The 19,477-nt window shown below is 36.6% G+C and overlaps 2 protein-coding genes across 2 annotated transcripts; both read left to right on the top strand.

Moving 5' to 3' along the window:
* Positions 1-1,397: 1,397 nt before the first annotated feature.
* LOC136805722 (grainyhead-like protein 1 homolog) lies at positions 1,398-8,408 on the top strand. The gene is made up of 20 exons (XM_067062267.1): positions 1,398-1,758; positions 1,928-2,075; positions 2,357-2,388; positions 2,507-2,555; positions 2,658-2,722; positions 2,823-2,868; positions 3,021-3,079; positions 3,160-3,254; positions 3,357-3,412; positions 3,767-3,967; positions 4,557-4,613; positions 5,174-5,275; positions 5,616-5,688; positions 5,863-5,993; positions 6,232-6,287; positions 6,402-6,450; positions 6,567-6,636; positions 6,725-6,813; positions 7,491-7,555; positions 7,811-8,408. The coding sequence occupies exons 1-20, from the start codon at positions 1,487-1,489 to the stop codon at positions 7,926-7,928; spliced, it is 1,833 nt and encodes a 610-aa protein (XP_066918368.1). The 5' UTR covers positions 1,398-1,486; the 3' UTR covers positions 7,929-8,408.
* A 238-nt stretch (positions 8,409-8,646) lies between these two features.
* Positions 8,647-10,309, top strand: LOC136805746 (uncharacterized). Its single transcript, XM_067062292.1, has 2 exons — positions 8,647-8,822; positions 9,274-10,309. The coding sequence occupies exons 1-2, from the start codon at positions 8,704-8,706 to the stop codon at positions 9,806-9,808; spliced, it is 654 nt and encodes a 217-aa protein (XP_066918393.1). The 5' UTR covers positions 8,647-8,703; the 3' UTR covers positions 9,809-10,309.
* The last annotated feature ends 9,168 nt before the right edge of the window (positions 10,310-19,477 follow it).

The following is a 19,477-nucleotide window of genomic DNA, read 5'->3' as shown; positions in this document are numbered from 1 at the left end:
TTTTATTTGGACAATCACAAATCTAAACCCCCTAAAATCGCCTAACTTTTAGGATTTATCCGTAGTCTGCACCCCTTTATTTTTTGGGGGCCTTTGGTATGGGGGGAGTACCAAGTTTTGCGTGAAAAGCTGGGGGATTGGAACGTAGGGGGTATCAAATATGTAGCACCAAAACACAAAAGTGTATAATGTTAATAAACACTTGTTATATTGTTATATTATGGAATTGTTGGCTTGTGCTTGTATACATTTTGTACTTAGTGATCACTTTGGTAGTATACATAGAGTGAGTTTCCTTCAAAATTAAAACCCCTTGATGATAAATGTCCTTGAAAAAGCAAGTAAAATTTGTGTTAATTTCAAGGCTGTTAATTATATGTCTACTTATTTTCATGTAATAAGGTAACCCACATTTTTATGAATTTGCACAAATATGCAGATAAGGACAAGTGGACGTCGAAAGTTAACTTTTTTAGGTTGAATTGTTTTTCTGGAAAAAAAAATTGCAGAAGTGTTATTTTTATCAGGCGTTTTCCTAAGTACAGTTAACATTTTGAGAAGAGAATAAAGCTCAAAACTAATCTTCAATAATAAGAACAATAACCAGTCTCTAAATTTTTTCACTTAGCTTTAAAGTAGGGTTAAAAATTTGAGGTTAACTTGATAATATTAGCCTTTTTGAGGATAAAAAGCTTTTCCCGATTTTAAAGACATTAAACTCGCTTTCTAAACTCGTTTTGAACAACATATCATTATTTTGAATGTAGGTTAGCTTTTAACAAGTATTGAGTTTCTTTTGGAAAAAAAGATACTCAAGTTGAACAGACTACCATTTTCTTTGCCATGCCATATTATACATACCCTAAACTCGGGCTTTTAGGGTATGTCTGTATGTAAATTTCATGACTTCTCGCACCTTTTCAATAATTCTTGAGCATGAATTTTTCCAGCATCTGTTAATCAGTGAGTTTAGGTATTGATGAGAATTTGTACTGCTCTTATTGTGCTTTCACAAAATCGGGATTCCAAAGCTGTGGGAAACTCATTAAGTTGTGTGGAATAACACTGGAAGGACGGGTTTTGAGTAACTCACTAAATATATTAGGTATTAAGGCATTTCATTGATCAACTCGGTAGTCGTTCCAAGACGAAATACAGTAGGAGTTGTTCCTGACTTATTGAAGGCTTATTGCTTCTAAAACATTATGATTAACGATTTAAAAAATGTTTTTCTGCGTTTAGAAGAGTTTTGCCCTGAAATTAAGGCATCCATCTTTTCTCTGAAAACAAAGGCATTCTTTAAATGCTTATAAAACCTCTCCTTATTCTTGCTTTCTTATTGAAATTTGATCTTTATTATTATTCTGAAAAGAAAACAATGTCATCTCTCGTTTCTTGCACAAAATGTTTTCACTCTCGTTGTAGCACATATTTAATAAAAACAAGAAAAGATTTGGTATGGTTTGGCTTGCTTGAGGGGAGAGGAATGTCAAACAAGACGCACTCCGAGTCTGACTCATCCCCTGAAGAAAACAAGTTGTATATTTCACCAAGTTTCGTGCGTGATCGCGAGGAGAAAGGATGGCGGTCGTACGCTACCTCCTCCGAACTGATGACTACTGCATCTGCCATCTTCAGTCAGATTAACAACCCTTCGCCTGATGATGATAATCAAGTCAACTTTTTGTACGACTATTATGGAATGACTGATGAAACGAGACAAGAACCTCCCTCTCCTGGTCATTCCCCCGTCACTGGGTAAGTCGTTGCATGACTTCCTTTTTTTCAATTTCTATCTAGAATTTAGGTAACAATACTGAATTTTGCGAGGACTTTCTTTCTTCTTAGTACGCAGTATATACTTAGTTATGTGATCGTTGAGTGCAATGAGAGAAACATTTATTTATTTATTCATTCATTCATTCAGCACTTCAAAAGAGATAGCAGAGCATCATGGTGAGGAAGGCTCATCTTCGTCAAGAGAGCACGAATATGAGGAACACCACGCCTATCACCATCACCACCACCATATCAATGTCTCGGACAATGTGGATATACCCTTAACCTCCAAAGATGTAAGTCGTTAGCTGTAATCTCCTCACATATCAAACAAACTGTATGTCCTAAAGTTTGAATTAAGTTTAGAATAATTTGGTTATGGTTAGAACAAACTTGTTTGGAAAATGGACAGCATTGGCTAGGCTATCGATCTGAGTTTTCGGCGTTGCAGATCCTAAAGGCTATCAAGTGGCAAGTACTTATGGAGCTTTGATAAACTCGTCTCACTGTTGGCTTGTCTTCAATAACAATCATAGTCATATGCATTTTAAGATAACTTTGTTATGTTTTGTTTTAGAATGTGAGTCCAGAACTGGAGCCAAGACATAGGTTTGTACTTACCACTTTAAAAATTTCAAAGACCTTCAAATAAGACTACATCAATAGACAGTCATTAATCAAAATGAACAGAATTGAAAGTTTCAAAAACATTTTCTTCTTTTTTTAGTTTCGCTGAAAAACCAACATTATCCATCTTCTCTTCGCAAGCTTCTGAGGTAAAATAAAAGTTCCTTTTTGAGTGAATAATTAATTGCAACTCCCCACGCATCCTATTGAAATAAGGGTAACCAGTTTAACTTGTTTTTTTAAACACACAGTCGTCAGCCAACAATCAAAGGAAGTCTTACAGCTCCATTCCACCTCTCAACAAGAACGAGAAAAGGTATTTATAACTCTTCTATTCATCTTATTAATAAACTTATCGCCATGCAATTTTCCTCCTTTAAATTTCTCACTTTATTGAATCTTATTATTCCTTGCAGCTCAAGCAGTCATGCGAATACTAGCTCGCCAGTCATCGAAACAGAAGTAAGTTATCTTTCTATGCCTCCATTTGTTAGTTAGTAAAATTTGTTAGGTAATTGCTTTTAAATAAACCACTCCAATATTTTGTTATTCGACCAGTCATGTTACTCATTGTAAAATATTTTAAACGACTACATTGTTTTCTCTTCATTTAGTCTGCACCTAAGTCCAGTTTCAACCACTATTCTCGCCCTATGCTTTACTATGAAGACAAGTATGTATCACTTTCTTTCTTTTCTCACCACTCATCATTTATATGCATTCAACTTGTTTACAAACCTTTTGTGTTGTCAGTAATCAATTGTCGTTTAGATACATGTACGTTTTGGAAGCACAAACCTCATTGGTGCAAAAGCGTGGTGAAGATTCTCTGACATACCTCAACAAAGGTAAGCCAATACCATGCTTTGAAATAAGAGTTCTTCTTTTTAAATAATTCTTTGGTACATGATGTTAGTCTGATTAATTTTCCCTCTTTTCTCGTATGACAGGTCAATTTTATTTCATCAGTTTTGAGGCTCAACATTCGAAAGCAGTCCGAGTTAAGGTAAGTTGAGCGACGTCAATTACTCCTTTTACAAACTACGTCATCAACATCACACTCATTTTTGAATTAATGTTGCAGCAACTTATCCCAAATGGTCCACATTCTATTTACCAAAGTAAAACTGTTGCCCACTTTAGTGACTTCACATCGAGGTTTATATAGCTCACTTTAGGGCTAGACCCTTCTTTGCATTTGAATACTTTGAAAATGGGCTCAATCATAGAAGTTTTTCTTGATTTTACTCACTAAAGCAACTGCGGTGACACGTTGATGGAGTGAAATTAAACATTTTACTACTTCCGTAGTTTGGTAGCATGCCTTCTCTTCTCTATTTTATCTTGTTGTTACTTTCAGTCCATCATCCACCTTGTATTTCGCAATGAGAAAGAACCCGATAATGAGCTGACTCATTGGAGGTACTGGTACAACCAGCAACCCAATCCCAACCAACGAGCTTTGGACATCGATATGAAGTCCTGTCAAAACATCGAAGATGTGGAGGAGGTCGGATATAACGCTCTCGCTGTTTACTGGGACCCTAATGCAAAATCAAAGGTATCTATTTCCTACTCAATTTTCCATTTTCTGTCTGAAATGAAAAATTGGGCTTTGACCACTTTACTCTTAGGTTCCAAATAAACGGGGGGGTTCGAATAAACGGGGGGGTTGGAAAATTTTCTAGATTTCAATAAACGGGGGGGACCTAATTGCCGGGGGGGTTGGAAATTGTACTTCTGAAACCCAAAAATAAGGTAAAAATAGGCTAAAATCAGGCTATTTAGAGCAAAATAAGGGGCCTTCTCTTTGACAGCTGAAAATATTCTTAGAGATTAATAAACGGGGGGGGGGGTCCTAATAAGGTCCGGGGGGGTTGGAAAATTTTCGAAAAATTAACAAGCGGGGGGGGGGGGCCGCTTATTTGGAACCTAAGAGTACTTAAGCTCAAAATGTTTAGAATAAGCCATTTTTAAGATGTAGGTTAAAAGAGTTTGCTGAAAATGCCAACTCCAGGTGAAACAGATTTATTTCTTTGATGGATAAAGTCTTTGTGACTTTCCCTGCAATTTAATGGTGAGTTAGAATGAATTCTTTGAGCAGATATGTTTGGATTAAAACAGATTGTTCTCATTTTTCACCATTTCAGGTCTCTCTGCGCATCAACTGTTTGAGTACCGATTTTTCCGCCCAAAAAGGAGTGAAGGTATATCATCTCACTATTTACAAGATCTTGTTTGTACTCTTTAGATGATTTCGATTAGATAACTTCATGTTTGGTGCCATCAATTTATGGCACAATGCTGGACAAAAGGTTGTAGACAAATGAAATTTCAGTGAAAAATGATGAGAAATAGAGCAAAATGACTCTTCGATGTGTCTGAAAGGGGATCGAAGTCAAGAAAAATACTTTTGAAGTCGTTGCATTGCTTTTGAATTGCTTTTGAGGGAACCGCAAGCAAAAAATCAGCGTTTTGATACTGGTGTAAGCCAGTTAATCAAGCCCTTGTGGTTTGCCCTTGTGGTTAGACTGCAGTGGGTGACTTTCAAATAACAGCTTTGGATGGGTTTGGAAAGCACCCAGAACCTCTTGGGAACTTGTTTTTGATCGATATTGAAGTATTTTGCAAATATTGCAGAAGTCTACAAACCTTTTGTCCAGCATAGCAGAATTTTTTAGAGCACAATATTTGTATCTGCATTTTCTTTTGTAGACATGACACGCTATACGAAGCGACTTTTTGTTTCTTCTAAAATGTAATCTAGGGCATTCCATTACACTTACAAATTGACACTTTCGAAGATTTTTCTGACGCTACCATCCCCACACATCGAGCATTCTGTCAAATCAAAGTGTTCAGAGACAAGGTAACTAGAAAAATCGCTTTCTTCGCTTGAATGCTGGAGTTTCCAGTTTGTTGTTTGAATACTTCGAAGACATTTAACCAAGACTACTGTTTAATCTGGGAAATAGTAAAACGTCGACTTGCGTTTGAAGTTGCTTATAAAAAGTTCGTATCCTCGATGGAAGCAAAACTAACGTGTTTCTTGGTTTTTGTTATTTTATAGAAAGTACAGGCAAGTAAGGAAACTAAAAGTCAAACCTGTTTAAGATCTCCTGTAAAACGAGTTCATTTACTATTCCTTGTTTTCTTCGTGTATAACGAGACGACATCGAGTATAAAGCTTTTCCATTCTTCCCTAATAGGGTGCTGAAAGGAAGAACAAAGATGAAGCGAAAACTGTCAACAAAAGAGTGGTCAAATATTTGAAAGGATCAGGTTTGTTCTCTTACTTCTAATTCATCTTCAGAGAAACTGATATCAAGCACCAACAATGAATTTTTTTCTTCATATCTGTTCATGTTAGGGGTGAGGGCCAGCACATTTACATCGGTGTGTATTGCCCAGTTTCATGGAAGCTATTGATTCAATTTAATTTACTTTTCTTCGTAGACAACGCACAAGCAGACATGTTGCACGTTTTTCAGATGCAGAACAAAGTGACATTTCTTTATCCTACAACCAACATCCTGTCCAAGTCCGTTGTCTTCGTCCCTCCTAAAGAACGTGAAAAAGAACGAACGGTATCATGAATTATTTTCTTAATCGGTTTGAAAAATCCATCGAGCTTTTCTCTTTATGTACTGATTCCACGCCCATAAAAGAGCTTTGTTATTGGTTACAAAATAGTTTGAAGAATGTTAAGAGCGTTTCCTAGTTAAGCTTTAAGATTGATGATTGATCAGTAAATCATCGTATCACATTGCACTTGCCTCTTCATTAGTTTACAAAATAACCCTTGCGCTTGTTGTGTTCTTCTAGAGATCAACAGACGGAGCAACTTCTATTAATACTGGTGGATTCTTCTCGCAGTTAAGGTAAAGCAATTGATGATGGGTTTTTTTCATGAGTTTCTGTGTGAACAATTTGTAGGGACGGTTATCGCTAACAGTAGAGTGACTTAAGTATTCCTTTTCGTGTCAAATTTTCAGAGAGCGAGAAAACAAACGAGGATTCAATGCGGCCCTTTCAAATGCAAAGGTAATTTTTTTACTTTATGTTTCATGTTAAACTAGAAATTTACAAAAACCTTTCATGTTATATTGATGTCATAGAGGACTTACTTGCAGAGTTTTGTATATTGTGTTTCTCTTTAGGACGATTTGGAACAACTAGATGTTCTTCCTCGGTCAAAGAAAGCCAACTTTTGTATGAAGAAATCACCAGGTAATGATTTGATGAATGTTCTCGTCTTCTCCTTGCTAATCTCAAACATTTGACAGTTCGTTAACTCCATCAAAAAACCTTTTTTTAGCCGTCACAATATATGTACGCAAAGAAGAAGAAAAAGCTTACAATGCTTTGATGTTAGAAGTTGCAACTCTTGACTCGCTTAAAAATGCTGTAAGTTAAATCTTTTGTTTCCTGATATTTCCTTCCAAGTCGTTGTTAAGTGATCGAAGTATTAGTAAGCGTGTCACTCTAACTTGTCTGGTAGGCTTTAAATTATAGTGTTATAGTAGACTCCCGGTTATTCGAAGCTCCAAGGGGGTTGATAATTTACTTCGAATAACCGGGAGTTCAAATAACTGCAAAATTCATTTTCTCACCAGATTCTAAACTTAACCTTAATTGGAGGGGCTTTTCTGAAGTAATTGAGGCAGTTCAGTTGAAAGACAGAAACACAAAGAAATTGCTTGAATAGCGATATATAGCCCTGAATATTGAAACTTGGTTTTTTGAAGAAAAAAATTATTTCAATCGCAGAAAATTAATGTTCTAACTCGACGATCTCCCAATAAGAGAAATTCGAATAACCGAGGGTGATTTAGCCTATAATGTACCCCAAGGGGAATAGAAATCGCTTCGAATAACTGAAGTTCAAATAACTGAAGTTCGAATAACCGAGAGTGTTTTTGCCTGGGTTGAGTAAGCAGATCCAAGGGGAACGCCATCTCACATCGAATAACCAAATTATTCGAATAACCGGGAGTCTACTGTATTCGTCAGTGAGACGGAAGTGGCAACTCATGTGGCTCATTCATTCTGAATAAACAATTTCTCACGTTTTTCATTTAAAGATTTCAGTCAAATATAATGTTCCAGAAGAGATGATCAAACAGGTCTTTAAGAAGACCAAAAAAGGGTACGGCCTATTTTTCAATAATTTCTTCAATTACTTGTTTCACGATGTTTTTTTTGTTTGTTTTTTTATGTTAACTGTGATGTTTCAAACTTCAAAATTTTGTTTCATTTTATTGTGTGATGTTTTACTTAATGACCTTGTGCCTTCATGAAGAAACAATTTTGAGTTCTTCTTTGGTCAGAATCCTACTAAAACTGTTTGAAGAAAAGAAAATCATAAAAAGTAATGCAATTTTGAACATCTGTTCTTTTCCAGGATTTTGGTGTTTGTTGACGATCAGTTGGTGGAGCAATTTGTGGATGAAGATGACTTCCTCATTTCCATCGACTTCGATAATCAAATGGGTCATTTTGAAGTGGTCTTCAATTGCTGATTTAATTTAATTAGTAGGCTTTTCGAGTTGGTAAATCAGTCGAAAAATTTCGCTCATTCCACTACTTCAAAATATCTTTCCAACAGGTTCCTCGACAATAAGAGTTTTCATTGCTTTTTATTTCAAAATTTGTTTCGACCGTTTTTTTTACTTTTGCAGACTTTTTGTGTTTTAGTGGCAATCTTTTTTACTGGTAGTATGCATGCATTTCAAAGTAATATTTAAAATTTACTTTTTTATTGACTTTAGCTTTTCTAAAATATTTTTCAGGGTAGAAAGGCTAGAATTAATTCTACTCCAGAAAGCAATCCCAATTGCTTCTTCTCCCCCAGAAAATATTGTTTTTTATTTTGATAAACTTTTTGGAAGTCTTTTTTATGAGAAGGTGTTTATTATATTGTAACAGAGAAAAAGAGATAACTCATAACATTTGTACATAGAAAGATGATTTGTTTTTATCAAATATTATATCCACCTCAATATTCCAGTTCTCTTGAATTCATGAACTCCTACTACCTTCCCCTGAATAGAAAGAAACTTCCAAGCCCATCGAATTTATCATTTTTCCAAAAGACTTTTGAAGTTTTTGAAAATTGTGGTTTGTCTGATTTCGAGTTTTTTGAAAGATGAGAAGATAAAATAATTTTGGATGTTTACTTCACTAAAAAATTTAATCAGTTTGTTTTTGAAATAAAATCTTTCACTCGCATAAACTGAAAAAGAAATTTCTCACTCTTTGATTTTGTGTTTTGTTGTTATATTCAAGAAATTTCAGATGTCAAGGAAGCGGATACCAGGGAGCAATCAGTTCTACCTTGATATATCACCTGAACAAAGTTTTATCCTTATTAACAAACGCCTCTACATGCCAAGCGAACATTCACACACTTTTAGGTAAGTGCTCTTTATTAAACGTGTTATCAATTTTTAACAAAAAGAGTTATTTAGTTTTTAAGTAAAGGCACTATGAAGTTCTCGCCGTGAACTCATAAAAGCTTTTCATTTAGCATATTAAGATGACTTATTACAATTTCGCCGTAGTTTTGAGAGTACGTTTTCAATATCGTTTTGCAATTTTATTTGAAGGAACAACTAGTAAAATGAAATCACAACTAAAAACCAAATAAGAATTAAGTTGTGAAACTATTCTTATCGCGAAATGTGAAGATAGTGTCAAATGCTTTTGTTTTCGACATCAAAAAGTGATATCTCAAGCTTCTATAAATTATTTAATACGGGGTCTGATATTCTTTTCACTTGTTCTGTCTTTTGATGAAACAGGTTTTTTTACGGATTTCCCTCTACTTACTCTATTACTCCTTATTTTTCACATTGGTATTTTCAGAAGCAAACGTTATCACAGAAAGAAGATGGAGAAAAGAGAGAAACGAAGGAAAGTACGCGATGAAAAGAAGAAAAAGGCGTCCTTCAAAACCATCGGCTTGTATGTTACTATTGGCAACCATTTCATCAAATCCATCAAACGAGGTCACATCTCCAATGATACGACGACAACGTTTGATGATCTCTTTACGCCACGTGATAGTTTTGTCGTGGAAGATGAAAAAGAACTTTTTAAAGCCTGTGTTACACCACGACCTCCTATGTCTAACACAATGCGCAAGATCATTCTCGATTTGAACCAATGTCATTTAATGGATAAAAACTCCAACACCATTCAAGAAGAAAGAGAAGAATCGGAACAGCCGCCACTCAACGAAAACCAACCTTTAAAAAGAGCAAAATGGAATAATTTCGTAGACCAGCAAATCATCTCTCGGCAACGTTTCTTGAACACTTTTACTACAGACCTTGCATTTCGAAAAGAACATTTAAAAAAGAAAAACAAGCTGAGCGAGAAGCAGTACAAAAGAGGCTAACTCACGAACTGAAACTTCCAAAGGTATCCAAAACGACGGAGGATTTAATTTTACGGCGGACGAACCTCGATAGTAAACTGCAAATCATGAAGATTTGCCATCAGAATCGTTTACAATATAAAGAAGAATTCGTAGCGAGGACGTCTCGTAGTAACACCACCTCTGTACGACAACATCGAAAAAAGACGATGCTTCGATGTAGAAGTTGGCATTCAACGTCTCATCCTGACAGTAATGGGGAGAATTGTCAAACACGAAAAACTTACTCCATCAAATGAGGTGGATCTCTGAAGAAAAATTGATATAGTTTTCTTTCAATAAAACTCAATAAAACTTAAAGACTTAAAAGTTTCGTGCTTCTGCACTTGTTCAAAAGTACAAGAGAAATCTGGATATTTGAAGAAGTATATTTTATGAAATGAGTTAACCTTGACTATAGGCTAAATCGACTTTGACACCTTCGAAAATGAGCCATTAGTTTCGACAGATGGTTAAGACATACATACCTTCCCATTACACATATTTTAACACCCCTGTGTCACAGATCCGCTGGGGCCCATCTCCACTGGAAAATTTGGCAAATATTCCGTCCCCGTTGGGAAAATACCCTAAAATTTCAGCCCCACTGAGAAATTGACTTTGATTTCATCCCCATTCGAAATTCATTGTTTAGAAATTGCACTCTAAAACCATAATTTTTTAACCTTAAAAGAATAGAATTTTTGTCCCCATTGAGATTTCAATCGAAATTTTTATCCTCGCTGTAGGAAAAAGTTTCACAGGGGCTGCGTGAGACAGGGGTGTATTTTATGAATTTCCCATTTTACATTTGACGTTTGTGATAAATTTTGGACTACCTTAAGGGAAGAAATTTTGGCGGAAAGATATTTTGGCGACTTTGGCGAATTGCCTAAAAATTTCGCCAAATTCGAAACAATTTCTTTCCGCCAAAATTAAATTTATAGGTCATTCGCCAAAATTAATTCTCGTCTTTTAAATTTAATTTTCTTTCAATTTAGTCTCTATTTTCTCCTAAAAATCCTCTTTTCCCTCTTTTCTCAGCTAAAATAAAGAACAAAAATGGGTCGTTTGCAAAATTGGCGAATGGGCTCCTTCACCAAGATTTCCTCTCCGCCAGAATTCTCTTTTTTTGTTGCTTCATCACTGAATTTTATTTGCCCGTGCACGTTTGATAACAAGCCACTTGCTATGCTTTCTATATAAAAATGAAGTTCTCCCCATATGAGTGCACAACATTTTAATATTGAGGCTTACAGCATCACTCACGATCTAGAAATTTACCGTAGTTAAAGCCCGATTTATCTGTGACAAGTCGCCCTTATACATATAAATATGTATAACAACCCTCACCTTTTTAGTCAGTCAGAGTGTGGGGAAAAAATTTAGTAAGGGGGATGCAAAATTTTGTTAACCCTTTTGAGGGGGGGGGGTTAGAAAGAATTTTCCAGGTTAGGGGGGGATTTTTTTTTGATTTTTTGAAATATCCTCCCCCTAGTAAATACTTTCTGACCACTCCCGCATAGTTCTGATGAAATGCAATGCTGGTGAAGATGGTATTTGTGAATAAGATGCTTGCAATGGTGAACCTTAAGGATGTGATGTTGGAATCACCGGTGTCAATGGAATCATTGGAATTAATCAATGGTGCAAATGAAGGAATCAATGGTTGGTTGCATCGCCTGCACTATTGATCCCATCATCTCCACCATTGATTCCTCTAGTTGATAAAATAATTTGCACCATTGATTCCATTATTTGCTCCATTGATTAATTCCAATGATTCTACTGACACCGGTGATATTTATTTCCATTTTCCACTTTTCAAATATTTTTTAGTTTCGTTCTCGATTTTTTTCGACGGTATCCAAGAGGTTACCAAAGGGCATTATTTACCAGTGATCTTCAAAATACTTAGGTAAGATTCTTCAGTAACCCTCAAGATACTTAGGTAAGATTCTTTACCATTGATCGTCAAAATACTTAGGTAAGATTCTTCAGTAACCCTCAAGATACCTAGGTAAGATTTTATTATTTATTATTAATTGTATTTCAGGCACTTCCATATATCTCAATGGCTATTCGTCCTATTTATAATAAGTAAACTAAATAAATAAATAAATTATTATGTAAAAAAAAGAAATTATATATAACTTTCGGATCAGGTCCGGTTATCGTGGTCGCTGGTTGGATTCTTTAACAGTGAACAGAACTGTTAAAGAATCCGCCCCCAGCGTATTTTACTGACCAAAAACTGTTTAAGAATCCGTCCCCCTTCAGTTAAAGAATCCACCCCTACTGTTTAAGAATCCACCCCTCTTCAGTTTAACAATCCACCCCTCTTCAGTTTAACAATCCGCCCCTCTTCAGTTTAACAATCCACCCCTACTGTTTAAGAATCCACCCCTTTTCAGTTTAAGAATCCGCCACTCTTCAGTTTAACAATCCACCCCTTTTCAGTTTAAGAATCCACCCCTACTGTTTAAGAATCCGCCCCTTTTCAGTTTAAGAATCCACCCCCCTTCAGTTTAACAATCCACCTCTTTTCAGTTTAACAATCCACCTCTTTTCAGTTTAAGAATCCACCCCTTTTCAGTTTAAGAATCCGCCCCCTTCAGTTTAACAATCCGCCACTCTTCAGTTTAACAATCCACCCCTTTTCAGTTTAAGAATCCACCCCTACTGTTTAAGAATCCGCCCCTTTTCAGTTTAAGAATCCGCCCCCCTTCAGTTTAACAATCCACCCCTTTTCAGTTTAAGAATCCACCTCTTTTCAGTTTAAGAATCCACCTCTTTTCAGTTTAAGAATCCACCCCTTTTCAGTTTAAGAATCCACCTCTTTTCAGTTTAACAATCCACCCCTCTTCAGTTTAACAATCAACCCCTCTTCAGTTTAACAATCAACCCCTTTTCAGTTCAACAATCCGCCCTTCTTCAGTTAAAGAATCCACCCTTACTGTTTAACAATCCGCCCCTTTTCAGTTTAAGAATCTGCCCCTTTTCAGTTTAACAATCCACCTCTTTTCAGTTTAAGAATCCACCCCTTTTCAGTTTAAGAATCCACCCCTTTTCAGTTTAAGAATCCACCCCTCTTCAGTTTAACAATCCACCCCTCTTCAGTTTAACAACAACCCTCTTCAGTTTAACAATCAACCCCTTTTCAGTTCAACAATCCGCCCCTTTTCAGTTTAAGAATCTGCCCCTTTTCAGTTTAAGAATCAACCCCTCTTCAGTTTAACAATCCACCTCTTTTCAGTTTAACAATCCACCTCTTTTCAGTTTAAGAATCCACCCCTTTTCAGTTTAAGAATCCACCCTCTTCATTTAACAATCCACCCCTCTTCAGTTTAAACAATCAACCCCTCTTCAGTTTAACAATCAACCCCTTTTCAGTTCAACAATCCGCCCCTTTTCAGTTTAAGAATCTGCCCCTTTTCAGTTTAAGAATCCACCCCTTTTCAGTTTAACAATCCACCTCTTTTCAGTTTAAGAATCCGCCACTCTTCAGTTTAACAATCAACCCCTCTTCAGTTTAAGAATCCGCCCCCCTTCAGTTAAAGAATCCACCCCTTTTCAGTTTAAGAATCCACCCCTCTTCAGTTTAACAATCCACCCCTCTTCAGTTTAACAATCAAACCCTCTTCAGTTTAACAATCAACCCTTTTCAGTTCAACATCCGCCCTTCTTCAGTTAAAGAATCCACCCTTACTGTTTAACAATCCGCCCCTTTTCAGTTTAAGAATCTGCCCCTTTTCAGTTTAACAATCCACCTCTTTTCAGTTTAAGAATCCACCCCTTTTCAGTTTAAGAATCCACCCCTCTTCAGTTTAACAATCCACCCCTCTTCAGTTTAACAATCAACCCCTCTTCAGTTTAACAATCAACCCCTTTTCAGTTCAACAATCCGCCCTTCTCAGTTAAAGAATCCACCCTTACTGTTTAAACAATCCGCCCCTTTTCAGTTAAAGAATCTGCCCCTTTTCAGTTTAAGAATCCACCCCTCTTCAGTTTAACAATCCACCCCTTTTCAGTTCAACAATCCGCCCTCTTCAGTTAAAGAATCCACCCCTACTGTTTAACAATCCGCCCCTTTTCAGTTTAAGAATCCGCCACTCTTCAGTTTAACAATCCACCTCTTTTCAGTTTAACAATCCACCCCTTTTCAGTTTAAGAATCCACCCCTTTTCAGTTTAAGAATCCGCCCCCTTCAGTTTAACAATCCGCCACTCTTCAGTTTAACAATCCACCTCTTTTCAGTTTAACAATCCACCTCTTTTCAGTTTAAGAATCCACCCCTTTTCAGTTTAAGAATCCGCCCCTCTTCAGTTTAACAATCCGCCCCTCTTCAGTTTAACAATCCACCCCTACTGTTTAAGAATCCACCCCTTTTCAGTTTAAGAATCCGCCCCTTCAGTTTAACAATCCGCCACTCTTCAGTTTAACAATCCACCCCTTTTCAGTTTAAGAATCCATCCACCCCTTTTCAGTTTAAGAATCCGCCCCTTCAGTTTAACAATCCGCCACTCTTCAGTTTAACAATCCGCCCCTCTTCAGTTTAACAATCCACCCCTTTTCAGTTTAAGAATCCACCCCTTTTCAGTTTAAGAATCCACCTCTTTTCAGTTTAACAATCCACCCCTTTTCAGTTTAAAACAATCCACCCCTTTTCAGTTCAACAATCCGCCCTTCTTCAGTTAAAGAATCCACCCCTACTGTTTAACAATCCGCCCCTTTTCAGTTTAAGAATCTGCCCCTCTTCAGTTTAACAATCTGCCCCTCTTCAGTTAAAACCGAGTTTATGCATCGGAGGATATCGACGGCGACGGTAAGTGAAATCGATACAAAACAAAGTCGATAGTTGATGTACAGCTCCGCCTTTGCTCACCTAAACAGACGACGGTATCTTGGTGTTTGTACCGTCGTCGAGCAAAGTGGACGGCGATTTCGGCCCCATGTCAGCTTTGCTTTATACCGTCCTGCTCGATTTATCTCGAATACATAAACTCACTAAAGAATCCACCCCTACTGTTTAACAATCCACCCCTCTTCAGTTTAACAATCCGCCTCTTCAGTTTAACAATCCGCCTCTACTGTTTAAGAATCCGCCCTTCTTCAGTTAAAGAATCCGCTCCTTTTCAGTTTAACAATTCACCCCTCTGTTTAAGAGCCTGCTTTTGGAGCAGTTCCCACAAAAACGATTTATTTTCTAAAGTTTTGTATTTGAGTAGGCTAGCATCATATGTAAAAGATGGCTAAAGTAGATTTTATTATTTTATTTTGAAAAAATTTCAAGGCTTAGAACTGGAACTTTTTTCCATAAGAATCACTATTTATGAGCATAAACTAACGTTCTAAACTAAATCAAATCATTTACTGTTTTGATTGGACAAATGTGTTTTTGGTCATGAAACTGAATTTCAAGAAAGTCTCTGAGTTTCGGTTTGGATCATTGGGTCACTTGCAGTGTTTTTCATAAGAAAGTAACCCTAATTTGATCTTTTTCATAAGCAAATTAGTAAAAAAAACAGTTTTTCGATTCAGATTAGTTAGATATGCTTGACATTTTACTTATGTGGAATTGTGAAATGTTTGATAATGACTAAACCCAATTTTTGAACTATAATTTATAAGAAACACTATTCATAAGCATAGATCAATGTTCTTAACCCGTTGATTGCCAGGGCCCTTTTTTGGTTGTTTTTTTGGTAAAATGAGCTAGCTCAAACTTTAAACGACTATCTCCTGAACAAGAAGAGGTTGATTTATAGCTCGTTAGATAGCTGAGAGTCTTCTTATTCTTTTAAGGCGCATTCGGTGCCGCCTATTTTAGGCAGGGCGGGGTGGGCGGCGTTTATTCATTCTAAAAAAGTCAGGGCTGCTGCGTGACCCTGACTTACCTGACGGTAAATTTCTTAGGTGGTGCGGCTTCAGATCACTCCTGTTTCAATTCTATTCGCTAGAGGACAGAATCTAGAATATCTGAGGCAAATTCTTTGGAGTTTCGTTCACTCGTCGTCCAAATATGGCCAAAAAATGGTCAAAATCTCAAAAAAGTGAGTTTTTGGGAAATTTTGGCATTTTTTGACTTCAAAGGCCAAAATCTCTCCAAAAAGAACAAATTTGCAACTTTTTTGTCTTGATCCTGAAAGTGCATTTCATTTCCATCAACTAAAAATGATGATTTCAAGTCGAAAATGGGACTGGCAGGAAGGCTTCGCCCTCCTGCATACCCCATGTTGGCTATAGCCGACATTGGAGCCGATATTGGCGCTCAGAGGTTTAACTCGATCGCTCATTATTACTATGACATTGAACAATTTTGACCATAAATTGAGTCACAATGAAAGGGTTAAGTGTGTTCCTTATGTAAGGCAGTAAATTTGAAATAAGGTTGCTTTAAGATCCCAAAATACCGATAATAGTCAGAAAATACCGAAATACAGACACAAAAAGGTGTCAATTATCGATACCGAGCGGTGGTTTGAATACCGAGTACCGATCGACTTTTTCCTTTAATCCCGAAATACCCATCAATAAAGGCCTCATACCGATGTACCGATCAACCAGTACGCCCCCTCCACTATTGTAATGAAGACTAGAGTCATCAACTCTTAAATTGTCGCACTTTAAACACTGATACCCCCTAAACTAGAAATTAATAAGAGGTTGGTTAATACACGCTTTTTTTTATAAGAATGGTGTTTTTTCATTCCATCATGGATATTCTTAACTTTTTGGCGAAAATCATCCAAAAATATTCTTACGGTATTCTTAGGTTAAGATCGAAATTGGCAATCTACAGGTTAAAATGCATTAAAAATGCCATTCTTAGGTTCAGTTGCTAAATTCTACGATGGTGATATTCTTACCATATTCTTACTTTTTTGGCCATTTTCATCATGGACATTCTTATAAAGTGTATTCTTATAAAAAAAAAGCGTGTAGCTCGTTGCTAATAACTTTTTCTTTTAGGCCTTCGAAGGCAGTTTGTTTTAGGCAGAGCGGGATAAGCGGTAGATGTTAGCTTTAAAAAAATCAGACCCAAATTCAAATCCAAATCTCAGGCTGGATATGCTTACCTCAATGAAATAAATCAATGCGAGAATACATCGATGTGAAATAACTCAATGCGGAAGTAATGGGCACAAATTCGCATTATTAAATTTCGCAAAACTGAAAACTTTTTGTGACCTTTTGCATTTTCTTTTCAAACTTTGGTGATTTTCCAAAACGAAGACTAAGAAGTTTTCTTTTGCCAACATAAAGGCCCGTATTTGGCTATATTTACCTTCAAATTACTTGGATTGGATTTTTAAGGTTTTATTCATTCACATTAATTAATTCCGTGATAACTTAATATCATAACAGATCATGAAAATTCTGCGCACACCACGCTCTGCCCTAAAAGGATGTGGCAATTTATATCTAAATCGAGGGATCTTTTTATCAGATCTCTCCGTAATTTGGAGGATTGCGTGAATAATACGGATACGTTATACGTTGTGTGGATACATGAATTTTGAATTTATCTTTGCACGTGATGCATTGGAGAACTTTCGTTCGATAAATATCGTGAATTGAAGAATTTTGCCCGATTTCCCCGATTTAGCGTGAAAGTTTTAAAAATCCGTCCGTAAATTGTTGAAAAGATTACATGAATGCCTGCTGCACAAACCATTAAAACTTTTCAGCTTCTGAAGTAAGCCTTCCACAGAACGGATTAGATCCTATCTCGGAATAGTGGGCTACTTTTCAACCCTTTCGGAATGGGAGCTTTGAGGTCTGCGTAAATGGCCTTTTTTGCTGTCGTGAATGCGTTAAATGGATTTTTTTTGTGCGTCAATTGAGTTGAACGTGTGCGTGAATGCGTGAAACAAAGTGTTTGTGTGACCATGAAAGCAGACATTTTTGCGCGTGAATTTGTGAATTTAAACCTTACACGTTACAGACTCATTTTCACTGAAATAAAATTTGCCGATAAAGCGACCTATAAATAGGTTTAAAAAAAAAGAAACATTGAAACATTGATTTCGAATAATTTCGCCAAAACTTCAACGCTTAAAGAGACAACACTTTGGTCTATTTTTAAAACGACGAGACCCTTAGAGAAATTTGTTTGTCTTTGTCGGTCTTTGTGACCTTATAAAGGCTTTGGTTAGGTTGAAACGCCGACCATTATCCAACAATAATTTTTGTTAAATTACCCGCAAAACTCTAGCCAAATGTGACATGCTCACGAATTTAATGTGGTGACAGGGCAAGAAAGAGTAATTCATACATTTCATTGCCATCAACTTAGGCAAAAAACAAAGATTTCAAGTTGAAAAATAATTGTCAGGATGGTTTTATCCTCATCTCCAAAAGCCGTGTTGGATATATCCGACATTGGCACTTCTTGGGTTAACAGACGGGCGACTGCTTTAAAGTAAGCAAAATAATCTGATTGAAGGAAAGTCTTTGTCCTGTCATGTAGTTACTAGACTATCCGCACGGATTTGTAAAATTTTTTGATGAATCAAATGAGCTGCTATCAGATTAATAAGGGGGGGGGGGAGATTGTTAAACTAAAGAGGAACGGATTGTTAAACTGAAAAGGGGTGGATTGTTAAACTGAAAAGGGGTGGATTGTTAAACTGAAGAGGGGTGGATTCTTAAACTGAAAAGGGGTGGATTGTTAAACTGAAGAGGGGTGGATTCTTAAACTGAAAAGGGGCGGATTGTTAAACTGAAGGGGGGCGGATTCTTAAACTGAAAAGGGGCGGATTCTTAAACAATAGGGGTGGATTGTTAAACTGAAGAGGGGCGGATTGTTAAACTGAAGAGGGGCAGATTGTTAAACTGAAGAGGGGTGGATTCTTAAACAGTAGGGGTGGATTCTTTAACTGAAGGGGGGCGGATTCTTAAACAGTTTTTGGTCAGTAAAATACGCTGGGGCGGATTCTTTAACAGTTCTGTTCACTGTTAAAGAATCCAACCAGCGACCACGATAACCGGACCTGATCCTAACTTTCAATTGTAAAGATCCTTTACCAGTGATCGTCAAAATACTTAGGTAAGATTCTTCAGTAACCCTCAAGATACCTAGGTAAGATTCTTTACCAGTAGTGCAAGGAGATAACCCTTAGGTAAGATTCTTCACCAGTGAAATCTGGTTAGTATTTTGAATAAAACCACTCTTAGGTATCGATAAGTGCACCTGATCCATTTTCAGTTTCGTCGTCAGTTATATAGTTTCATCGTTACAAAAAACGGAGACCAACCGCCTGGGGCGGGCACGGAATTCCCGAGTTATTTTTTTCATTTTTCATTCATTTCAGTTATTTTGCATGTGACGTCATAATTTCATTTTTTATGACGTCACCACAAAAATGACAACTCGAGTTTTTTTCGAGCTTTTAACTTTTCGAGTTATTTGACAAATTTTAACTCGGTTTTTTTCGTGCCTTCAACTTTTCGAGTTATTTGTTGATATATTTAACACAAATCTACCCCTTCAAGGTAATAAATCTAAATCGAATATCTATTTTAAAAATATAATGTAAATAACTCGAAAACTTTGAGGCACGAAATAAACCCGAGTTAACTTAACAAATGGAAAATAACTCGAAAAGTTAAAGGCACGAAAAAAACTCGGGAATTCCAGGCCCCCAA

The sequence above is a fragment of the Clytia hemisphaerica genome, unplaced genomic scaffold, assembly GCF_902728285.1.
Source record: "Clytia hemisphaerica strain Z4C2 unplaced genomic scaffold, Clytia hemisphaerica genome assembly, whole genome shotgun sequence".
In the NCBI taxonomy this organism is placed as follows: Eukaryota; Metazoa; Cnidaria; class Hydrozoa; order Leptothecata; family Clytiidae; genus Clytia; species Clytia hemisphaerica.
Note: the sequence above shows the minus strand (reverse complement) of the source record. Positions and strands in the feature narration are given on the sequence as shown.

Bases quoted from the DNA above. Each gene is read 5' to 3' on its own strand.
- LOC136805722 (XM_067062267.1), top strand. From the start codon at position 1,487: ATGTCAAACAAGACGCACTCCGAGTCTGACTCATCCCCTGAAGAAAAC. The intron at 3,255-3,356 runs GTAAGCCAATAC...CTCGTATGACAG, and splicing joins TCTGACATACCTCAACAAAG to GTCAATTTTATTTCATCAGT. The intron at 6,451-6,566 runs GTAATTTTTTTA...GTTTCTCTTTAG, and splicing joins CGGCCCTTTCAAATGCAAAG to GACGATTTGGAACAACTAGA.
- LOC136805746 (XM_067062292.1), top strand. From the start codon at position 8,704: ATGTCAAGGAAGCGGATACCAGGGAGCAATCAGTTCTACCTTGATATA. The intron at 8,823-9,273 runs GTAAGTGCTCTT...TGGTATTTTCAG, and splicing joins GAACATTCACACACTTTTAG to AAGCAAACGTTATCACAGAA.